Raw genomic sequence first — 22308 nt, forward strand, 5'->3', positions numbered from 1 at the left:
GTGAAGTAGTGCAGGGGCTCTCAACCTTTTCCCTTCAGAGGCCCCTCCCCCCAACTTGCTGTAAACACTCCGTGGCCCACCTGTGCCACAATAACTGGTTTTCTGCATATAAAAGCCAGGACCAGCGTTAGAAAGCAGGGAATTGCCCTGTGTCAAGGTTCCTTCCCCACTCTGAACTCTAGGGTACACAAAGAACAGGGGAAGTGCCCACTTGGAAACGTCTCTCCCCCCCCCCCCAAATATCCCCCCAAGCACTACACCCCCTTTCCTGGGAAAGGCTTGATAAAAATCCTCACCAATTTGCATAGGTGAACACAGACCCAAACCCTTCGATCTTAAGAACAATGAAAAAAGCAATCAGGTTCTTAAAAGAAGAATTTTAATTGAAGAAAAAGTAAAAGAATCACCTCTGTAAAATCAGGATGGTAAATACCTTACAGGGTAATCAGATTCAAAACAGAGAGAATCCCTCTAGGCAAAACCTTAAGTTACAAAAAGACACAAAAACAGGAATATACATTCCATTCAGCACAACTTATTCTAACGCATATCTAACTACATTGCTTATTAACCCTTTACAGGAGTTCTGACCTGCATTCCTGCTCTGGTCCCGGCAAAAGCATCACACAGACAGAGAGAAGCCTTTGTTCCCCCCCTCCAGCTTTGAAAGTATCTTGTCTCCTCATTGGTCATTTTGGTCAGGTGCCAGCGAGGTTATCTTAGCTTCTTAACCCTTTACAGGTGAAAGGATTTTTCCTCTGGCCAGGAGGGATTTAAAGGTGTTTACCTTTCCCTTTATATTTATGACACCCTGCTACAGGGGCTCCCATGAAGCTAAATTGCTCAGGCTTTGGCTTCAGCCCTGGGTGATGGGGCTCAGGGCCCTGGGCTTCAGCCCCATGCGGTGTGGTTTCAGTTTTCCTCCCTGGGCCACAGCGAGTCTAATACTGGCCCTGCTTGGCAGCCCCCCTGAAACCTGCTCAGCCCCTCCCCCTAGTTGAGAACCACTGAATTAGTCAAATAGTAACATGGCAAGATCTTAGAGTGAAAACCAAGCAATTTGGCAGGGAAGGTATAGTTAGTTGGACACTTTGTGGGGAAGGGGTGTATGTTTTGTTTGTTAATATCTGTTTAACATTAAGGACAAATTAACAAAGCCATCCCGTCTCCAAAATGTTAAAGTAGGCTTACTCTTTCAGTCCGGGTGGGAGGGCTCATAATAAATGTGATCTGACACACTCAGCAGGTTCTCTAGCAGAACCAGCCATTCCTGTTTTTTCTCAAGTTAAAAGAACCAAAACAAGCAGGAAAAAAACACAACCCGTTTCTGAAGAAAACCGTTAAAGGAGTGAAAACCTCATTAGAAGAGCAAAATAGATAACCAGCTCAATTTAATAAAATTCTCTGCAGTCACCTTTTTAAGTAATTCTTCTCTTTTAATATACATTGAGTGGAAATTAATGACTGTTTGTTTGTTTTTAGAAACTGTGTATTATGCATTCCCCAGGTACCCTGGTTCCATAGATGACATTAGTTTGGACTCCAAACCAATAATAGATGACCGGCAATGCATTTCTGGATGGCTATAACTCTTAGCAGTGTCTGTTATAAGGCTGACGGCAGAGTGACTGCAAATACTCAAAAAGATGACATGTCTTCTGTAACTTCCCTTTATCTATAAATTGCTTTCCATAAAAGCATAAAGATAAGGGTGACATTAAACCTGCGTGTTTACAGCCTGGTTCAGCACCCGTTGATTTCAGTGGGCTTTGGATCAGGTCCTTGAAATCTGATCAAAATCCTATTGAAGCCAATGGGCGTTAAATCCAACCCTTACTAGTTAGACATTGAGCCAAAGCCTGGACTCTGTGCAGACCCAGAGTAAATGGGCTCTGTGCACACAAGTACAGAGCGTACTGAATTTCCCCTCCCACTTTTCCCTGAACAGCAGAAATGATTTGTGTTGAATGCTAGTCCTATACTTTTGTTCCACTGGCTTTATACGCTTGTGGAAAGCAACTGGTAGAGAATAATTGCCCTTCTGATTTCTCAACAATGTCATATCCATCAGAATCCCACTTCTTTTGATAGGAACCCTCGTTATGGACTATTGTGCTAAGTACTACTGCAATACAAATAATAATTTCTGAAGTCATTACATCAGTCATGATTTCAACTGGCTGCTTAAAATGGTATTGAATGAAATGTGCCTTTTTAAAAGTCAACTTTTATTTCTTTAAAAAGGAACAAATTCACAAAGCAGGTATGTAGTGTTTTAGTTGAACAATAGCTATTGTCTTTTATAGACCTCCTTGCTGTGAATAAAGCAGCAAGTGGTTATGAAATTGACATGCCTTATTAAGGTTCATAAGAGAATGGATAAAGACATGAGAAGAAAGAAGGGGGAAAACTGAATGAATGCTGTGTGTGTTGGGGAAAGGGAACTAATAAGAAACAACCTGCTTCTGGAGTGCACTGGGACACGCAGACTGTATCTCTGTGGCTCAGGTGCCGAAAGAAGCGATTGCACAAATAGATGGTGTAGATGCCTTTAAAATCTCTACGATTGTTGCCATAGGTATTTGCAGTAACTGGGACATTTTCCTGTACTCCTAATAGGAACTGCCATCATACAGCAGGCATTAGAGTCGCAAATTTGAGACTTCAGTGGTCTTCTGTGATGGGGTTACTTATTGAGCAACAAAAGCAAGTGCTTTACAGACGAGTAAGATGGCTCTCTTTTCCCCCCCCCAACCCCAAGAGCTTAAAACCTAAATGAACTAAGGATAGGAGATGGGATGCAAGAAAAGCAGATGTTTCAGAAGTGATAATTGGAAGAGATTTTGTTGGTCATATGGCATGGTTTTATTTTGAAACTTTTTATTAAGGCAAGTTGCAATAAAATGTTGACATGCTACATTGTACGTTGCTTATTACTTGGTCAAGATCAGGGTTAATGTTCAAAGAACCTGGCTAAGGATTCTGGCTTGCTGGCTGGGGAGCCCTCCCCCTCAGAGTATGCTTAAAAGGGTGACCAGCTTTCTAAGGGTATGTCTATACAGCCCGCCGGATCAGCGGGCAGCGATCGATCCCGTGGTGGTCGATTTTATCATGTCTAGACTAAACGCGATAAATCGATGCCCTGAGCATGCTCTCGTCGACTCCAGTACTCCACCAGGGTGAGAGGTGCAGGTGGAGTCGACGGGGGAGCGTCAGCAGTTGACTCACCACAGTGAAGACACCATGGTGAGTAGATCTAAGTACATCGACTTCAGCTACGTTATTCACGTAGCTTAACTTAGATCGATTTTTTTTTCCCCTCCCCTTCCCCCCATGTAGACCAGGCCTAAGTACTTATTCTCTTTTTGCTGCTTCTCCTGTGTATGTACTCGGTATGAAAGTTTTTTCCGTTACAAGGACAGTCCGTATTTTACTATACCACGATTGCACAGGAGATGTCACATTTTTCCAATAATGTGCAATACAATGTCTTGCTGCTAAGAACAATAATAATAGTTAAGGCTACATTTTAGTCATGGGTATTTTTAGTAAAAGTCATGGATGGGTCACGGTCAGTAAACAAAAATTCAGGGCCTGTGATGTCCATGACTTGTACTATATACCCCTGACTGGGGAGGGGGGGTGTTGGCGGGGCTGGCAGGCTCCCTACCCTAATCCAGCTCCCTTTGGCTCCCCAGATGGGCCGATGTGCCCCTCCGTTGGCTCCTTGGTGGTCTGTGCGCTGCCTCTGCCCCGAGCGCTGGCTCCGCAGCTCTCATTGGCTATGAACCGCAGCCAATGGGAGCTATGGGGGCACAGTCTGCGGGTGGAGGCACTGCACGGCCTTTACCTAGAAGCTGAGGGAGGGAGGGACGTGTTGCCACTTCCAGGGAGCCCCCCGAGGTAAGTGCCACCCAGAGCCCTCACCCCCTCCCACACCAAAACTCCTGCTGCTGCTGTAGGGGGAGGGGGCCGGTGCTGGCCCAGAGCTGGCCCAGAGCTGCACCGGCCACTGCAGAAGTCAGAGGTCCCGGAATGTCTTGGCATCCCTGACTTCTGTGACACTCACAGCTTTAATAATAATAATAAAGGGCTAGTCATTCTGTTTAAAATGTAGATCCTTTACTGGAGCATTAAGTAAGCTGCTCAGGGGATCTCTAGGAAGCTGGCATTTTGTCACACAATGAATGAATTTTCCTTTTGAGAAGTCAACTAGGGCCTGCTACGCTTTTTGGAAAAAGCATGTTTTCAGAAGGGACTGGAGGGACTGTAGGGTTGGAGGCATAGCAGACAGAGGGCTGAGTGGCCTCGAGATGTAGTGAGCCGCATGGAAAAGACAGTGAGAGGACACTCGGGTGGCGGGTGGTTGTGTAGCTGGGATGCAGTGAAGGAGGAAAGGGAGAGAGTGGCTTTACAATCTAGTGCACAGCCTGGCTGTGTGCTGAACAATGGCTTTTGTGAGGTGGGGAGGAGAAACCCCTTTCAGATGGCTCCAAAAATGCTCTGGAAGATCCTGTCAGAATCCCTACTTAAAGTCCCACCACCAAATTGAAGAAAAGATTTGAGGGGAGAGGGGGATAGAGAGAGAGAGATTTGATTTTTAATTTTTTTTCTCTGCCTCTGGAGTCTCCCTCCCCTCTGATTACTGCTGGATCACTGCTGCCAGAGATTACTCATCCCTAAGCCTCAAAAATGCTTATGAAGAGTAAACGGACTCTGGAATTCACCAAATGTCAGGCATTATCAAGACGTTTTCCCAGGGGAAGGTAGCCCTGGAGTTTTCCACACGGGACAGACCGACACCCCACCACCACCATCCCACTGCAAATTCTACAAACTGAACACTCTGCTGGTATATTCATATCTTTGGTCTATTTCTCAGGCACCAAGTAGAAGTTTTGCACTCAGTAGATGGTATTGCATCCTTCCTTGGTTATGCTGTCATGAGAAAACATTTGTGTGCAGCTTTTTGTTTTGTTTGTTAATTTTTAACAGGGAAGCCAAAAGAGAAAAGATCCTTTGCCTCCCCACCTAGTCCCTCATCTCTCTTCTCTGTTATCTCCTGAATACCTGGCACATGAGGATTTATCACAGGCTAAGTGGGAAAGTTTAAGCCCATGTTTAAGATATTGCCATTGAATCGGTCAGTAAATATAATGTTCATTTAACATAGAAATAACTTTGAAATTGCTCAGGCTGAAACGCAGAGTTGCTAGGATGGCAATTTTAAGAATATCTCGAATGCAAAAGAGGGGAAGAAGAACACTTTCAAAGCCGCATTCAGGTCTGAGCAGCTCCCAACGGGAGCATCGTGCTGATAAACACCTGCCCACGGCTTTTGAAAGCGCAGGCGCTTCCTGGATATAAATGTATGTGCGTTTGGTGAAGTTTACCTGTGTGGAGGTTGAGATAGCCCTGTGCAGTTCTAAATGCTTCCAGCCAGTTTCCTAGAGAATAAAAATGCAAAACACATTTTTAACCATTTTTTTTTTCCTGGCACAATGAGCAAAATATTGAAAATAATAAAAAGAGAGTGTGCTGCAATAGCCCAAAGTAAAAGTGAATCTTCCATTTAAAACCTCAACAGGAGCCTGGAATAAGAATTCTGTATATTCATTGCTATAGACTTGTGCTATTTTTTTTAAATGTACAACAAAAACATCAACTTGGGTTTGACTTTGTAATTGACCAGACACAGGGAGCTGGAGTCAGGATAGCAAAACCAGGAATTTAGAGAGGAATTTAGGTGCTGAGTACTGGGGAAAGCTTCCTGACAGTGGAAATCTGCTCAGCTGTAGTTAGGGGTCTGATCCAAAGCTGACTGAAGTCCATAGGAAGACTCCCCTGATGCAGACTTTTTTGTTTAAAGTATATATGCTGCAGTCTTCCTTCTGATTGCTGTGTAGACATACCCTGAGAGTCCACTGCCAAACAGCCTGAGATCTGTGGGAATTTTGTATGAGAACATGCATGTTTGTGTGTTCTTTGATATCTTTTGGTAGAGAAGATACATTTGGGTGGGGAGCGAGGGAATGTTTCAATGAAAAATGACCTTTTGCAAAAGAAATCCACAGGCTCATTTTGAATAATTTCATTTTCCACACTCTGAACAAGATTTTTGTGATGTGGTTTATTTTTGTTTTTCATGGAAAATGCTATTTTGAGACCAGCTCTTTGTTTGTTTGAGACTATTTGTTGGATGCTTTGTCTCGAATTTTTTAGCAGATCAAACACCTGCTATTTGGGCACAGGTCCGTTTTGGATTGAGAACAGTTTCTTGAGGGAAGTTGTGGAAGTTCCATTATTTAGGACATGATTTAAATCTAGAAGGCGCAAACTAATAGAAAATATACATCAGGGAACAATTCTGCAAGTGTTTTCCATCCATCTAACATACATATAACCCCTACTACCATGTACTTCTTTAATGTACTTCTCCTCACGATGGCGTTCTTCCCTACAAGGCGCATGTTACAGATGGGGAACTGAGGCACAGAAAGACTAATTGACTTGCCTAAGGTTGCACGGGAAGCCTGTGGCAAAGTAGAGAACTGAATCCTGGTCTCCTGCGTCTGAGGCCAGCACCCTAATCAATGGATCACCCTTTCTGTACGCTATTTAACCATTATGACTGGTGTGTGGCATAATTCATCTTCTTTGCTAACCTGGGTGTAACGCTTGTGTGTTTGTGTGATCAAAACAATTCCCCAGCTCGTAATCTTTGAGGGAGTTCAGATCTGAACTTGGCAGCTATCACTGCAACAATCCATTGAATTTGAAAAAGACTGGCAAGGAGACCTTCATAATGCCGATCCATTTTCCTCTCATGTACTAAGTTGATTGGATTGATATCCCCCTTACTTTGGATACTTTTTCATTCTCATCCCCAACTGCCTACACCCCAAGATATTGCAAACCAAAAGATCTTCAGCTAGGAAGGCTGAAGAAACATAGAAGGGAGACACTGGCTATTTGGAGAAAAGGTAGCAGTAAATTTTTAATGCATATTTGACATGACCAGCACGTAGGTAACAAACGGTGTTGGTACAGTAAGCAAACTTGCTCTGTAGTTCTGTGCCCTTTAGCAGCAGGCGAGAGGTATGTTCTGGGCACCTGCAAGTCCTCCTTTGCAACACCCTAGCAACACTTAGGCCTGGACCCATGTACACGAGTTGATGGCAATAAGTTCTGAATATGAAAAGGAGAGGCACGGGGAGAAGCACGGTGGTGCTTCACAGTCATGGAGCCTGGTTTCCTGGCTAATAAATTCTGTATTACGATGCAAAACAGCAGAATCTCCCTTATCAGGGAGTGGAAAAGACTCCAGTAAAGAACAAGAAGACAGTGAACAATTTAACTGCATATCTCTCTGACTCACAGCTGCATCAGACTCTGCCATTCACAGCTGCTCTCCGCAGGGTTCTTTTAAAAATAGGTGGCTTTCCAACAAGGATTTTAGACATACCTGCTCACAGATACTCCGTGTGATGTGCCATTTGTTCTTTCAGTTATAGTCCTTCCTAAATAGACTCTTGCTGTCTGAACAGGTGATTGTCTATTGACATAATGCTGTGTTAAGGCCACGTTGGGCCCAGTATATTAGAGAGCCAAAATGAGTGAGGAATATCTTTTACAAGACCAAATTCTGTTGGTGGAGAGAGAGAGAGAGAAGCTTTCAAACTTACACTGAGCTCTTCTTCAGATCTTGAAAGCTTGTCTCTCCACCAACAGAAGTTGGTCCAATAAAAGATATTGATTCACCTCCCCTGTCTCTCACAGCAGTTTTTAGAAGCAGTTTGGTTTCTGTTGCCATAGAAGAAAGTGAGGCGATAGAGATGTAGGAACACCTGCCATAATTCTCGGATACTCCGTCCCATCAAACACGGGGATGGGTGGGCCTGCCTTCTGTGGGTGGTGGATGGGTATTGACTTACTGAACTTACTATCTATCTGCTTATATTTGAGTGACACTGTTTTTTGAATGACGTTCTGTTTTAACCTCTGCATCCTACCTTATACTGATAGATAGATACGGTCCTACCAAATTCATGGCCCATTTTGGTGAATTTCACAGCCATGGGATTTTAAAAATTGTAAATTTCATGATTTCAGATATTTAAATCTAAAATTTCATGGTGGTGTAATTGTAGGGGTCCTGACCCAAAAAGAAGCTGTGGGGGGATTGCAGAACTGCAACCCTTACTTCTGCGCTGCTGGCTGGGAGCCCAGCTCTGAAAACAGAGCTGGGCTCCCACCCAGAAGCGCAGAAGTAAGGATGGCATGGTATGGTATCGCCACCCTTCTGCGCTGCTGCTGCCTTCAGAGCTGAGCCCTTAGTCAGCAGCTGCCCAGCTCTGAAGGCAGCAGCACGGAAGTAAGGATGGCATGGTATGGTATTGCCATCCTTACTTCTGCGCAGCTGCTGGCAGGATGCTGTGTTCAGAGCTGAACACTCAGCCAACAGCTGCTGCTCTCCAGCTGCCCAACTCTGAGGGCAGTGCAAGAAGTAAGGATGGCAATACCACAACCTCCCTAAAATAACCTTGTGACCCCTCTGCAACTCCCTTTTGGGTAAGGACCCCCACTTTGAAAAACACTGGTCTTACCCCATGAAATCTATATAGTATAGGGTTAAAGGACACACACATGACCAGATTTCATGGGGGGAGACCAGATTTTACGGTCTGTGACAAGTTTTTCATGGCCGTGAATTTTGTGGGGCCCTACTGATAAACTAAAACTCTGGCCTTGGATTTCCATGTTTGCATACCTTTGTCTTAGGCCTAGAATGTGTAATCCAAATTCTCAAGGATGAAGAGTGGGTTAGACTGCCAGCAACAAGGAAATTACTTTACTTTCCAGTATCCACTGTGTGGGTGCCAGGAGGTACCTTGTGATCTGGAACCCAACTGCATTTACTGGTTGTGGGGCTTCTGTTGTTACAACTTGGCATGAGTTTAACGATCATTAAAGCCAACAGCCTGGCAGCTCTGGAGACTGAAGTCCAAGGAACAGAAAACAGCACAGCATGTTGCCCCATGTTGCCTGGATGATGTGCCCCAGCTGTGAACTGAAGGGAACCCCTCTAGTAGGATGAGATTGCTCTGTCTCTATGGCTCAGCCATTCTTGGACTGGCTGCCATTGACAGCCAGTGACAACTGTGACGGAGCTCGGAGAGAGGAGGGAGTGAGGTTAGCAGGAATATTTAATAGTAACTAATATTCATAAGTAACTTAGATCAAGATTACTAGTTTCTTTCACATAGACCACCAAACAGCTGTATCATAGGAACCTCTTTTGGTCCCTACTAAACTGAGCAAGATTTTAACTAGTGACTTAAGCCTGAATTCAGCAAGGTACTTAAGCAGGTGCCTAACTTTCCGTGTGAGTAGTCCCATTAAATGGAATAGAACTCTCATGCTGAAAGGCAGGCACCTGCTCATATACCTTGCTGAATTGCAGCCTTAGGGTGTGAAAGGCTCCATAGTCTGTAAGCAATCCCTGAGCGATCTCCTCCCTCTTTGAGCTGTCACATTAATAAATGCATCGCAGGTCTTCGATCTCAAGGCAACTCCGCTTGTGAAGGCTACTTGATTGATTGATTGCAGCAACACAGACATTCAGAATTTTCAGCAAATGTTCAATCTTTGAATTTCCACTGAAAACCTATAGATGTTCAATCAGGTTTCCTTGCAGCTCTGTGGAGTGTGTTACCATGGCATCTCATTCTTCAGTCACCCTGTGATAGATTTCCTGGTATCCTGAGACTTTGCACTCAGTGGTCATATTTCCACTGACCTCACGAAGTGAAATAGACCTCATCTGGTGATATGTCATGAGAGCATTTAGAGCCGGGACAGGTTTAAAGGGGAGCTGTCGAGATTTTTGTGTGTGTTTCTACCATGAAAAAATACATAATTAGAAAGATCTTTGTGTCCTGATACTTTGTTTTTTTTCCTTAAAAATAAACAGTAAATTAACTTAATTTTACGATTCTCAGACCTCGCTCAAATTCCCAATATGCACAGTCTGGCTGGGCAGCACCTGTCTGTGAGATATCTCTGCATGTGGGAAATTTAGCATCATTCTTCCACCCCACGTCTCCCTCTATGATGCCATCACAAGGTGCAGATTCCAGGGACTATGGAGAGAAACCTGCTGGGAAGCGAGAAGCACCACTGTTCTAAGGAGAAACGGGGTGGCACTTTGGTCTTGTCCATATAAGCACAACCAGGACCTCCATTCTTGTCTCATCTATGTATGAAGATAAATTCTTGAGCTGTGCCCTGCTGCAACTTTTCTGCTGATGTGTTTGTGCATCCACACCTGCCATGCTGCTTAACTATGTTTGCGCCTGTGCATTCTGGGAAAACTTCAGTAGCTATCCCACACTGCCTCAGCGTGGGATCGTGCCCAGAGGAGATGCTTGGAGAGTGCCCGCAGTAGTATGTGCAGCTGCTGTGATATCCTAGGCACAGACCTGGGAGGTAGGAGCACAAGCCAAGCTGGCTAGATAGATGTGGTCTAAATTGGTGTGCTGAGACCAGGCAGACACCATTTGCCAGCCTAGCAGGACAAAATGCTCTATCTAAGTGCTAGTGAGCATGTGATGTCTGGGCATACGCCATGCTGAGTCAACCGTACCATTAGCCGGTGACCCACTGTGGCCAGCACTGTAGCCTCCCCAGGGCCTGAGAGTTGACTCCTGACTCTGGTGCTTCTGCTTCCTGAGGACCCTGCTCCTGTCTCCTTTCTCATCTCCCTAGTGGTAACTTCCATGTGGTTTTGTTACCGTTCTTGTTTACGTACTGCTCCCACCTGGTGCTGCTTACTGCATGTGTGCTCCTGTTATAAAAGCATAGCCACGCTGCAGCAGAACACCAGTGCCGTGCCATGCCACGGAGAGAAGGTGCGGGAGGTTGTCCTGGGTTAATATTGGAACTGAAATTTGGAAAAGGCATCTAAGAATTGAGTAGAACCCTTTTAATTGGCACAGATCCTGGTAGAAAAATACGAGAGACAGCAGCACTGCACGTGACTTTATCACCGGTCTTGTGATACGTGTTGCTTTTTAAAACCCCAGCCCTTGAATTCATGTGACAAGTTGAGAATCTCAACTTTTCTTTTTTTGATGAGTTTCTAGTGTCTTGGTTGTGAAAAGCTTGAAGAGGTGAACCCCAAAGGGTCCAATAGCAGAAAGGAATATATTGGGTTCTTTTTATTGGCTAATATCCACACCTCGTTTGTAAGTCAGTTTCGTTATTTGGGTGGGGGAGGGAGCGGGGACTTATGAATTTTGAACACTTGGGGTTGGCAGTACCATGTATGCCAATGAACTGGTTGTCGTGCTTACTGGAGCCTCTTAGGAATATGTTTTGTGTAAGGGAACAGCAATAAGAAGAGTGGAGATTCCTAAGCACAGAACATTAAAACTTTAACAACTCTGTTAATGCCAGTTTGAGTGGCAGAGCAGGAAATCGGCTGAAAATGAACAAAGGGCTGCTCAGTGGGGAATCTAACACAAGCAAAAGCCAATTCACACTTCGACAGGCCTCCTGTGGCAGCTTCCTTGACTGCGCAAACATTTTAGCCAGATAATGAGCAAAACCAAACGTTTTAGCATAATGAACTGTTTTGGAGGAAAGAACACCTGAGGGAGGGGAATCTTGGTGCTAATTATTTGCCAGCTGATCTGGCTGTCGATGAAATACCAGAGGATTTTGTTGACAGGCATCCCTTTTGCATGTCAAATCATGAACACTGAATGGAACTTCATTACTTGTCCTAGCTGCTTAGCTGTTGACGATGGCTGCCATTAACATGAGGGAAATTTAGCTACTTTGGGTTGCTTCCTAAAATGGAAAGCCTATTTGTTTGCCAACAGCTATAGCACTTTTGGGATGGGGAAGGATAGCAGCTACGGACATGAGACTTCACATTCAGTGTTTATTTGGGCTACTGCAGGGAAATTAAGCATAGAAGCACTCTGGTGGTTAACTAGTCTGGGGTGGTGTGTTTATGTGAAGCAGATGGTTGACTGCTGTACTTTGCCATCAGATTATTGAGCTGGCTTCAGATCCTCTTCTGTGGTTTCCCAGTAATGTTGGCTTTGCATTTGCTATATAGCATTTTGCCTCAAGGGTAGCACCTTGTGTGTCTCTGTCAGGGTAGTTTACACTATCCTTCATGTTAACTTTTTTTTTCCCCCTCTTGGCAAGTTCATAATGCAAATGGCTTGCTGTCATTCTGGATTAATTGGCGGCCTCAGACCCAAAGATGCCATTTCCTAATGGCGTGATCTTGATCTCTTGTGCTCCAAGCATGGCAGAGCTCTGTGCTGCTAACTGTTCTGACTACAGTTGCTGAAGCAGAAATCCTGTTTGAAACTTAGCTGATGGCTTGCTTACTGTCTGACTGAGGATATGGTGATCAAGGGAAATGCCCCAAGTCCTGCATATTGTCGTCATGACAGTGTTTTATTCAGAAGGCTGGGTGTTCACATGATCAGAGTAGCATTCTCTTGCTTTTGGATTCATCTAATTTTGACTAATACGGTCTCAGCTGTATGAGCCTCGGCATCAGTCCCTTACGCTCTATATGGCTTAGTCAGCAGTGCTTGAAGTGGTTACTTAAAGAAAGGAGGTGGCCCTGTGCTGCTATTCCAGAAATCTTTCTTCAGTTACAAGGCCCACACTTTCCCTCCCCTGACCTCTAGGGGATGGAGAAGACCCGGAGTTTCATGTCAGTTTGTAGTGTGGAGCCCCCACTCTACATGGTGGCAGCAGTGCTGTGAAGACTGGCTTGCTCCCAGAGCCCTGATTAGTTAAGGGGTAGGCAAACAAGGGGAGGTGGCCTCTCCATCCCTGTAGAGTCCCGTTGGCTAGAGGGCTGGCAGGAGATCCCACTTCTACTTCCTGTTCCTCCCGCTGGATGGTGGTGATGCTGTCTGAGAAGAGACTGCATGGGGCCCAGCAGCTGGTATCTGCTGCTGCTGCAGGGACACAGCAGGCCTAGAGTTTGAGGTCAGGGCTGGGAGATGTGTCTGGAGAGCAGCTGGGGTCCCTGGCAGTACGAGTTTGCACTGCATGCAAGGATCTGCCCCTGCCCAAAGAAAAGCGGTGCCTCAATCAGTGACTGAGGGACCGAAGCTGGAGGGGCAGTTTGGACTTTATGTTGATGCATTTTGAGCTTCACTGTGAAGCACTGAATTCTTTTATGCTCTCCTTAGCTGTCCCTTTCAGTGACACTGCGATACATAGAGTAAAAGTTAGGGGCTCCCCTCTAAGGCAGGTGATTCCTGTCATAGTAATGACCTTCATGGCTGAGGTCACAACAGTGCAAGGTCTCCTGGTGCTTATGGCTTCCCCATCAAGGACCTATTGGTGGCAAGGGAGTGACTTCCTTTTTTTTTTTTAAACCAGGTGCTGCAGCTAAACTGTCCTTAGTAAATTAAACCTATATCCAGAGTATTAAGCCCAGATATAACTATATCCAGAGTATTAAGCCCTGCCCCCCACTTCTGCATCACCTACGGGATTGTTTTCATTATAAATGCAAATTAACTTTCACGCCTTCTTTGATCCTAGAATTGGGGCCACGCTATAGAAGCTCCTATCAGCAATCAGTGGCTTGGCCTGATGATTGCTTTAATTATCTGTACAAGTGCAGCCTGTTTCAATGCTGGTCTAGACTGCTGGTGTTGGGCTGTCAGATCTTGGAAGGGAGATTTCACACAGTGTGGCTTCATTCTGTAGAGACCTTACCTGCTCCACTCATTTTATTTATTTTTAAAGGAAGTGCCTTGCTCTCCATTTTAGAGATCATCGCTACATATTGCGCCAGTGGTGAATGTGTAGATTGGCAAGGCAATTGGTTGCTGTCTGTCTAGCTCCAAGACTGCTTTGGGCGGGCTGGAAATCTTGAGTGCCTGTACTTGCTGGGTTCCTGGCACTTGATGACATGGTCAAGCAGGAAGTGCGTAGACCCTCATTCATAATAATAATAGGATGGTAGCAGCAGGAGCTAACCAAGCATTTTTATTTGCTCAGGTCAGGCCAAAATCTGTCCTGACTTGTACCCAATAGAAGCCCACCGTTTTCAGCGAGTTACAAGCTTATTGTCTTTTGGTGGAGTTAAATGGAGTGTAAATTGGGTCCTTTACCTTAGTAGAAAGGCAAAACTCCTGTTGTCTCTGACCCATACATAAATTTACTGGGGGAGGGGGAGGGCAAATAGGAGAGAGTGTTCTCCAGATTTTTATTTTAACTGAATTTTGTAATCTTTACAGCTATTGAAGATAAGAGTTTCAGGACACTCCAGGAATGCAGTGAATGGGAATCAGGTTTATCTGATCCTGCATTGCTTTAGTATAGTTTCCCTAGCTTTCTAAACCAAGATTTACTGACAATGTATTGATCTGCAAAGTTCAGCATTTTATGAAGTGCCCAGTTACTAAAGCACTTCATATATGTGTGGTAGTGGAATGAATAGGAGTGTTTATTCAGTTCAAACTAAACAAGAACCTTACAATTTTTAGCCTTTACAGTTCTGAGTGATAGTTCAGCTTGAGTCTTTATCTAATCAGTTCTTCCATCCTAAATGACTGGAAACCCATCCACAGTGGATACTGCAGTGATTAGAAACTTAATAAATATCCATGTTGTAGAGAGAATTATTTTTAAGTCTGTCTTTGTTGTAGATTATAGAAATCAGATAAAGGTACTGTGGAATACCAATCACTGCATTCCTAAGTTCCTTGAAATTCGCTTTGCTTTAACCTGTCCTGAAGACTTAATGATTGTCATATTTGGTTCAGTCGATTTAAAAACCTTTCCCCCACCCCACTTTTTTTTTTCAGTATCCTGATTTCCCCATGAATTAACTATATGCATCTTCCAGTAGGAATACATAGATCATACTTAATACTTACATTTGGATTTAAATTGATGTCAGACAAGTCTCTTTCTAATACCATTTTCTTCTATTCCTGCATTTTTAAGCCTCCCCCCCCCTTTTTTTTTTAAGAGAGGGTGGTTTCTCTACTGTACAGTAGCTGAAGCTATAGCAAGGAAATGTGACTTTGAAAGAACAGGATCTCTTAAGCATAGGCAATTTAATTCAAGTATGGTGATTTAGTGCCCTGTTAGTATCCTGATGTATTACTCCATTTCCAAAGACCATGCGTTTCTTCACAAGCATGATGACAGGCTTAAAACTTGAGACTGATGTTACAGCTTTTCCTCATCTCTGCTGTTCCACATGATTACAGGACTAAGGGAATTTGCTCTCTCCTAAAGGATTAGCTCCCAGAGAAATAAATCCGTGTGTATTATCACCCCACTTGTCTCTTCTTTCCCTCCCTCCCCAAAAGGCTATAGCGCCAATTTAGATTGTGAAGTGGTCCTGTGGTTAATAAAACGTTTTCTCACCTGAAGCCAGGACCTGGGATGAGACACTATCTATAAAAATGGTCACGGATTAACTTTTAAAAGTAGCTTTTGCTTTCAGTATAATCTTAGCTTCTGTTTATTTTTTCTTCCTCGGAAGATGATGGCCCTTACTCGAAGGGGAGCAAAGACTCAAGTGGACTGGACACAGCCCTCGTCTCCAGAAGGCAAAGCATTCCAGGTAAATGAAAGAACTAGTACTTGTTCCCACTCTCATCTAGCCGTCATCCCCCATGGGCGGCATAGCAGTAATCAGAGCAACGGACTGCAGAAGGAGGAGGTGTGGTTGGTCTCATTGTGGGTGGAATGTAACGGGCACTAAACTGTCCAGATTTGTTCTGAGTTCTTACTACAATAGTGGTTAAAATGTGCCAAGCGCTATACAGGTGTGGAGAGACTATCCATGCCCTGAAGATCTTACAATTTAAAAGAAGTGGGGGGTAGGAGGTAGAGGGGAAGGCAGGAGGAAAGAAGTAGTGAGGGTGATCAGCAAATGTCTTGCTAGTTCGATATTTTATTGGATTTGGTAGAAATAACTATGCACATTTGCCTGTCTCCCCAGTAACTTTTGTTGTTCTGTTGGCTGCTGTTATCTGTTACTTGGTGACACTTCCTTGCCTATTTTATTTGGTAACTTTTTTTACCCCTTGCCTATTAATTCAAGTTTATAAAACCTTCATAGAAGATTAGGGTTGGAAGAGACCTCAGGAGGTCATCTAGCCCAACCCTCTGCTCAAAGCAGGACCAACACCAACTAAATCATCCCAGCCAGGGCTTTGTCAAGCCTGACCTTAAAAATATCTAAGGAAGGAGATTCCACCACCTCCCTAGGTAATGCATTCCAGTGCTTCACCACCCTCCTAGTGAAAAAGTTTTTCCTTATATCCAGCTTAAACCTCCCCCACTGCACCTTGAGACCATTACTCCTTGTTCTATCATCTGGTACCACTGAGAACAGTCTAGATCCATCCTCTTTGGAACCCCCTTTCAGGTAGTTGAAAGCAGCTATCTAATCCCCCCATCATTCTTCTCTGCTGCAGACTTTCCCCTTCCCTTTGTCCTGATCAAGGAGCCTTAGTCTATCAGCTCCCCCATTGCTGCCCCATGAGACGTATGGACACCCTCCACTCTGCCATTCGCTCCAGAGGTCCTTGCTCAATGGACAAGTCTACAAGGTAGTCTGGTGGTGTGATTGCAGCACGTGTAGGTGAACTCAAGCTAGCTCACTAAAAATAGCTGTGAAGCTACAGTGGCACAGGCCCGTACAAGCCCACCCAGGATCCTGGGTACACGCTCAGGCGGATAACCTGTGCTGCCATGGCTTTACTGCTGTTTTTAAAGAGCTAGCTCAATCAAAGCTAGCTTGGTTATGTCTACACAGACTCCAGTCACACCTCCTAACAGCAGTGTAGATGTACGCAGTGAGAAGACAAAAACCAGCCAGTTGCTCAGTCGGTGCATGATGATTGGAACCCGGTGAAAGGAGTTTGTGATCTAAGCCTAGTTCTGAATGGGCAGGTATCTGCAGCACAATTGGCAGCCTGTCTGGGAGGTACAGCTTGAAGCTGGGGATATGAATAAACTTGGAACTCGAGACTCCGTTTCGCTCTTAAATTTGGGCCCTGGTTGGGGCCTGTGGGCAGTACAAGTGTACTGAAGCTGGCTGAAGACTGGAAACCTGAAACATTTAAAACTTCAAAGCTTTTTCTATTTCACAGGATTCCAAACACTCATTTTTGTATTTTTTGGGGACTTTGTTTACACTGTATTTTTAATCAGAACCATTATCAAAATGGTGCTTGATGTTTTCCATTTGCCAAACCTAGGTTTTTCAGTAAATGGCTTACCAAATCCAGTAAATGAAAAACTTCTATAACCGGTTTTGTTTTGTTTTTAAAAAGGCTTTGGAAAAAAATGGCAAAAAATTAAACCTTTTCAAGAAAAGCCTGGTGCGGGGAGGGCAGTTCCTGTGAAATTCTTCATTTTTAAAAACTTTTTGTCAATCTTTTACCAGGTTTAAAAATTTCATTGAGGCATCCTGGGAGCAAACACAGTGCTAAACACTGCGTGTAGACTGGGACTGAGATGTTTAGCAGCATGTCTGCTCTTCATGATCCATCCTGGGGTCACACTGTAGTTAGTTGTGACCGATGTCCTCTAGGGTTAACCCTAACCATGTGCAATATGAAATATGATTATGCCAACCTCTAAATGGTGTTTAACATTATGTTAAGTACCGTGACTCCTCAGTCACATTCTAACATGATGTAATTTTCCAGTGCAGAAAAGCCAACAGGGGGCCAAAGATGTAGTGTGGCAATGGAGACACTTTCACTGCTGTTACAGGTGGTAGGCCTCTTCTGTAGACCATTACAATGCTCTTGAACAGCATCAGATGGTCACGCTGGACAGTGAACACACATTCTGACAAAGATTGGGGCTTGGTAGCCTCATATTTATGTTGAAAGATGAAAAAGAAAAGTAGAGAGAGGATCTGTGGGATTTGTACTGAATGTGTTTTTTGAGGAGCGGGGGTGGGACAGATATTTGGCCCTGCTCTATTGCTTTTGCACCCCTTGGGAGTCCTCAGGTGGAAACAAGCTAGCGTAGCTAGCTTTGTGCCTCCTGCTCTTGGTGTAGTGGGTATTCCAGGGATGGGAGGGTTCATTCCCAGTCTGCGCTGGGTTCTTGTGATCCTGGGCTGGAGCAAGAGACTATAGACTATTCTAACATGTCCTGGAGGTTCAATAAGTCCCTGACTGTATGTGAAGGGGACAAAAAGGTGTTGGAAAGCTGTGTTGATGTAACTGGTCCGTGACCTGGAGGGGGTCACTCTTAGGGATGAGAGGGTGGTTAATTCACCAAGCCTGGCCAGTCACTTGTCTCTCTTCTGAGACTGTCAACAAAGGTGGTGGTAGTGAATTATGATGGGAAGCCAGATTGGAACCCCAAATCATTTTAGGTAGGCCACTGGTTAGGTGTTTCATAAAATGATTTTGGGGGTGGCTCTTGGGTGTCTTGCCAATAATTAACTATCTGGCTTGGCTTGTTTTAGGTATCTTGGAGGAGGGATAGCTTAGTGGTTTGAGCATTGGTCTGCTAAACCCAGGGTTGAGTTCAATCCTTGAGGGGGCCATTTAGGGATCTGGAGCAAAAAAATTGGGGATTGGTCCTGCTTTGAGCAGGGGGTTGGACTAGATGATCTTCTGAGGTCCCTTCCAACTCTGATATTCTATGATTGGAAGACCTAGATCCCATTTAGTCAGCTTACTTAACGGACATTGTTTATCTTGACAGACAGATAGAAAAACAATTCTCCAATTTCATTCTAGGTGTTGAGTTTCAACTTGAACCCACAAGATGGATAATTGCACAATGGGATTTCTCAGTTTTAACACTTGTCAAGGACCAAAATCAAGCCCTATTGAAGAACTAATAAATACCCCTTGTGGCTCCATCTGTGTTGATCGGTAGTCTCTTTAGTCAAAAGGAAATTTGCAAGATCATGCCAGATGGCATTCTGTTTAGAACAGCAGGGAAACAGTGGGGAAAGTTTCTGTCAGTTACTGAAATCCTGGGTTGGTGAATTGAAAACTGTTACTGTACTTGGCGGTGGATCAAAACTATTTGAGTTTAAAGACCAGGAGCATAATGGACATGAAATTTGAGAATGGATCAACGCTTGCCGTGTTAAATGGGGGCACAGCAGAGATTGAATACCTTCCAAACAATGCTCGATCACAAAGAGGTTCCCCACTCACATTGATCAAGTGCACAGGCTCCTGGTGGCGGTGGAGGATCTGCTTTACAAAACAGCAACATGCAGAGTGACTTAAAAGAAATTGCACCTTGCTTTGTTACTGTGACATTGCACAAAGAGCAAAGTGCCAGCCAGACCTCGCAGACTGACTGTCATTTGGCACCACACCATATTAAAACAATGATGTATACTCCGAGCAAAAGGGGAAAAAACAACCCTACAGTTGCAGAGAGCTACTGTAGTGACAAATGATTTCAGAGATTTCCAGGGCCTGAAAATGCAAACTGTACACATCTTTAAATGTTCCCCCTCTCTGTAGCAAATCTCATTTGAGCCTGCTGCATTATTCCATCCAGACAAACTCATTTTTGACTATTCAGTGTAAAGATGCAAGATTTTAGCTTGTAGCCTCCAAAGCCCTGATCTGGAGTTGCTCTTCACGGTGCATTGCAAGTGGCCAGCGTCCCCTTCTTGCAAGTCTTTTCTGTATCACACAGCGTATTTTTCTCTTAAGGTTAGAAATTGTCTTTTTAAAAAATTGTAAATGATCTTAATGCTCATGAAAAATGGAGACTAATAGCTCATAGCGTAGACAGATTCTATGCAAGTTTCCTATACCGAGCTCTGTCAAGGCACCCAAGGTTTTTTTTTTTTGTTTTTTCCAGTGTCTTCAGCTGTTCCTAGTCTTCTGCCTGAGCAAAGAGAGCCCATAATATGCTGTTTATGTCATGCAGACAAATAGCCCCTGGAGGCTAGTCTGAGACTGTCCGATTCAGCTGCAACCCAACTGAGATTTGCATCCCAGGGTCCAGAGATAGGCAATGCCCTACCTCTCCCTCTGCGCCAATGCAGGGCGCGTTTGAAAATTCCACCAACATTTATTTTCCTTCTGCTTCCCTGTCCATGTAAAATACCAAATGTAAATCGTTGGGGAGTCTGGCTTTAAACCCTTCAAACACTAGGTGTAAGGTGTCAAAAACTGGCACCAATTAACAGTGTTTAACATTTGTTGTGTATGCAAGGGCAATATTGTTCCCCAATTGCAAAGAAACAAAAATTCATACTTAAAATAATTGAAGGGGCGGGGGAGGGAAGAATGTAATGTCCACAGGAAAAAGAGAACTGACGTTAACACGGTAGACAAGGGGATTAAGTACCACATAATTGACTCTGTTATAAATATTTATAACCATTATGTCTTGTAAAACATACTCTGCCTATATCCATTATAAGTGTCCAATACTTTTGACTCCAGCTGGGTATGGAAAATGTCAAAACATCTGTGACAAGTCAGGCAAGCTGAGGAAGGGTGGAGTACAGGTGCAGTTGAGAACTATCCTAAATGAAAGGATTTCATCCATCCTCCTCATCTCCCTAGCCACCTGTCCATACACCAACAGAATCTGACTCCTTCCCATCTCATACCCTGCACTTACCAAATCTTACCACTCCTTCCACCACAAAATTTCTAAGATCAATCATGTGTTATCTGTCCAGGCCCACATCTCCTCTCTTGATTTATTGTGACCTCCTCTTCCCCAGCCTCCCTCACACCCACGCTACCCGTCTCTGGTCCATCTGCTGCTGAGACAAGTGCTCTTGGCCGTTGCTCTGGCCTGATCACACCACATTTGAATCCCTCTGCAGCCTCCCTCTGTTTTACTTGATCAAGCTCCAGCTTCTTGTCCTCGCACACAAGGTCCTTTGCAGCTCTGCTTCCCCCCACAGCACCTTCTTCCATCCCACCGCTTATACACGGAATACTTTTCCTCAGCTGATCCAGACAGCCACTCCTACGCCAAATCTCTCCTCAGAAAATACCCTTACAGGCCTTGAAGTAGAAGTATGTCCCCACAGCAGCTAGACACCTCACAGGGTCCTAGCGCAAAGTCTACCCAGCAGTGAAACAGCCCTGCAGCCCAAGCCCGAGTCGGCTGGCACAGGCTGTGTAGACACACACCCCAGAAATCAGCCAATTTAATGATGCACTGAGGGGGCAGATAAGATGAGCTGGCATTTTAGTTCTCATTTATGTTTTTAAAAGTTGCATATAAAATCAACTGTGTGCATTATTTGGTTTTATCTCACTACTCACCTCAACTTTTGTACATCACTTGTTTTAGAATATAAGCTGACAGGGGTAGTCAATTATCTTTTGTCAAGGTTCAGATTTCTTGGTCAAGGTATAGTCAAGGTCCAGACTCCAGAGAAACATTTATCACACCGCAATAACGATGATGATAAGTAAGTAAAAAGATTTTGCGGTCATTCAAAAATATCTGGTGGTCCGGATTTAGCCCATGGTCCACCTATTGACTACCCTGAGGAGTGTGACTTGAGACAACACCCACCATAACTGGATTCTGATTCTGTTTGGAGCCTCTGGGCACTAGTGTAATATAAACATTTAGTCGTAGTAATTGTTTACAATGTGGTTCGGGTTACTCCCAAGCATCAAATGTCTAAATAGGTACAGATATTTTGTCACAATGCAAAATGGTAGGAGTGGCCTGGAAGAAACCATAAATTTCTGCCTGAGTTTCTGTAGAAGGTGATATTGCTTCCGAAGAGAAAAGGGAGAAATGAGATGAACAAGTTGACAGGAAAGAGAACCATCCTATTGTCCTCTTTTTTTTTCTTCGCCCTCTCTTCTCCCTTTCCTCTACCCTTCTGCTGCTGATATCCCCGTCTCATTTTTTTTCTGTGTCTTCCCCCCGCCCCCCCAAAAAATTAACTAGTTCTATGCTCGGTCCCACCACGCACTGGGATATAGTGCTCCCAGGGTGTGAGCCAAAGGTACCTTCCACTGAGACTTTCACAGTTACAGTTTGATTTGTTTCTGATATTTATCTTCAGAGGAATTCAGAGCGGTCACCATTGTGGAGCTGATTAAGAAAGAAGGAAGCACCCTTGGCTTAACTATATCCGGTGGCACAGACAAAGATGGAAAGCCAAGGGTCTCAAACCTGAGGCCAGGAGGACTGGCAGCAAGGTGAGAAAATCTGTGTTGTATGTGGATGTATAAGGACAAGTGAGTTGTCCTTGGATTATTTTGTAATGGTACCAGGAGATGTAAAGTTGTTCATCTCATAGGAAAAGCC

At 44.3% G+C, this 22308-nt stretch overlaps 1 protein-coding gene across 5 annotated transcripts in view; it reads left to right on the forward strand.

The window, feature by feature from the left end:
- GRIP2 (glutamate receptor interacting protein 2) overlaps positions 1-22308 on the forward strand; it is a 478986-nt gene that overhangs the window by 377966 nt on the left and 78712 nt on the right. For all 5 annotated transcript variants that reach the window (XM_074957606.1, XM_074957610.1, XM_074957607.1 and 2 more), the window contains exons 2-3: positions 15548-15628; positions 22064-22199. In XM_074957606.1, the coding sequence (XP_074813707.1) occupies positions 15548-15628; positions 22064-22199 (217 nt within the window). The remainder of the gene's footprint in view (positions 1-15547; positions 15629-22063; positions 22200-22308) is intronic.

The sequence above is a fragment of the Natator depressus genome, chromosome 7 (genome assembly GCF_965152275.1).
Source record: "Natator depressus isolate rNatDep1 chromosome 7, rNatDep2.hap1, whole genome shotgun sequence".
NCBI classification, from domain to species: Eukaryota; Metazoa; Chordata; order Testudines; family Cheloniidae; genus Natator; species Natator depressus.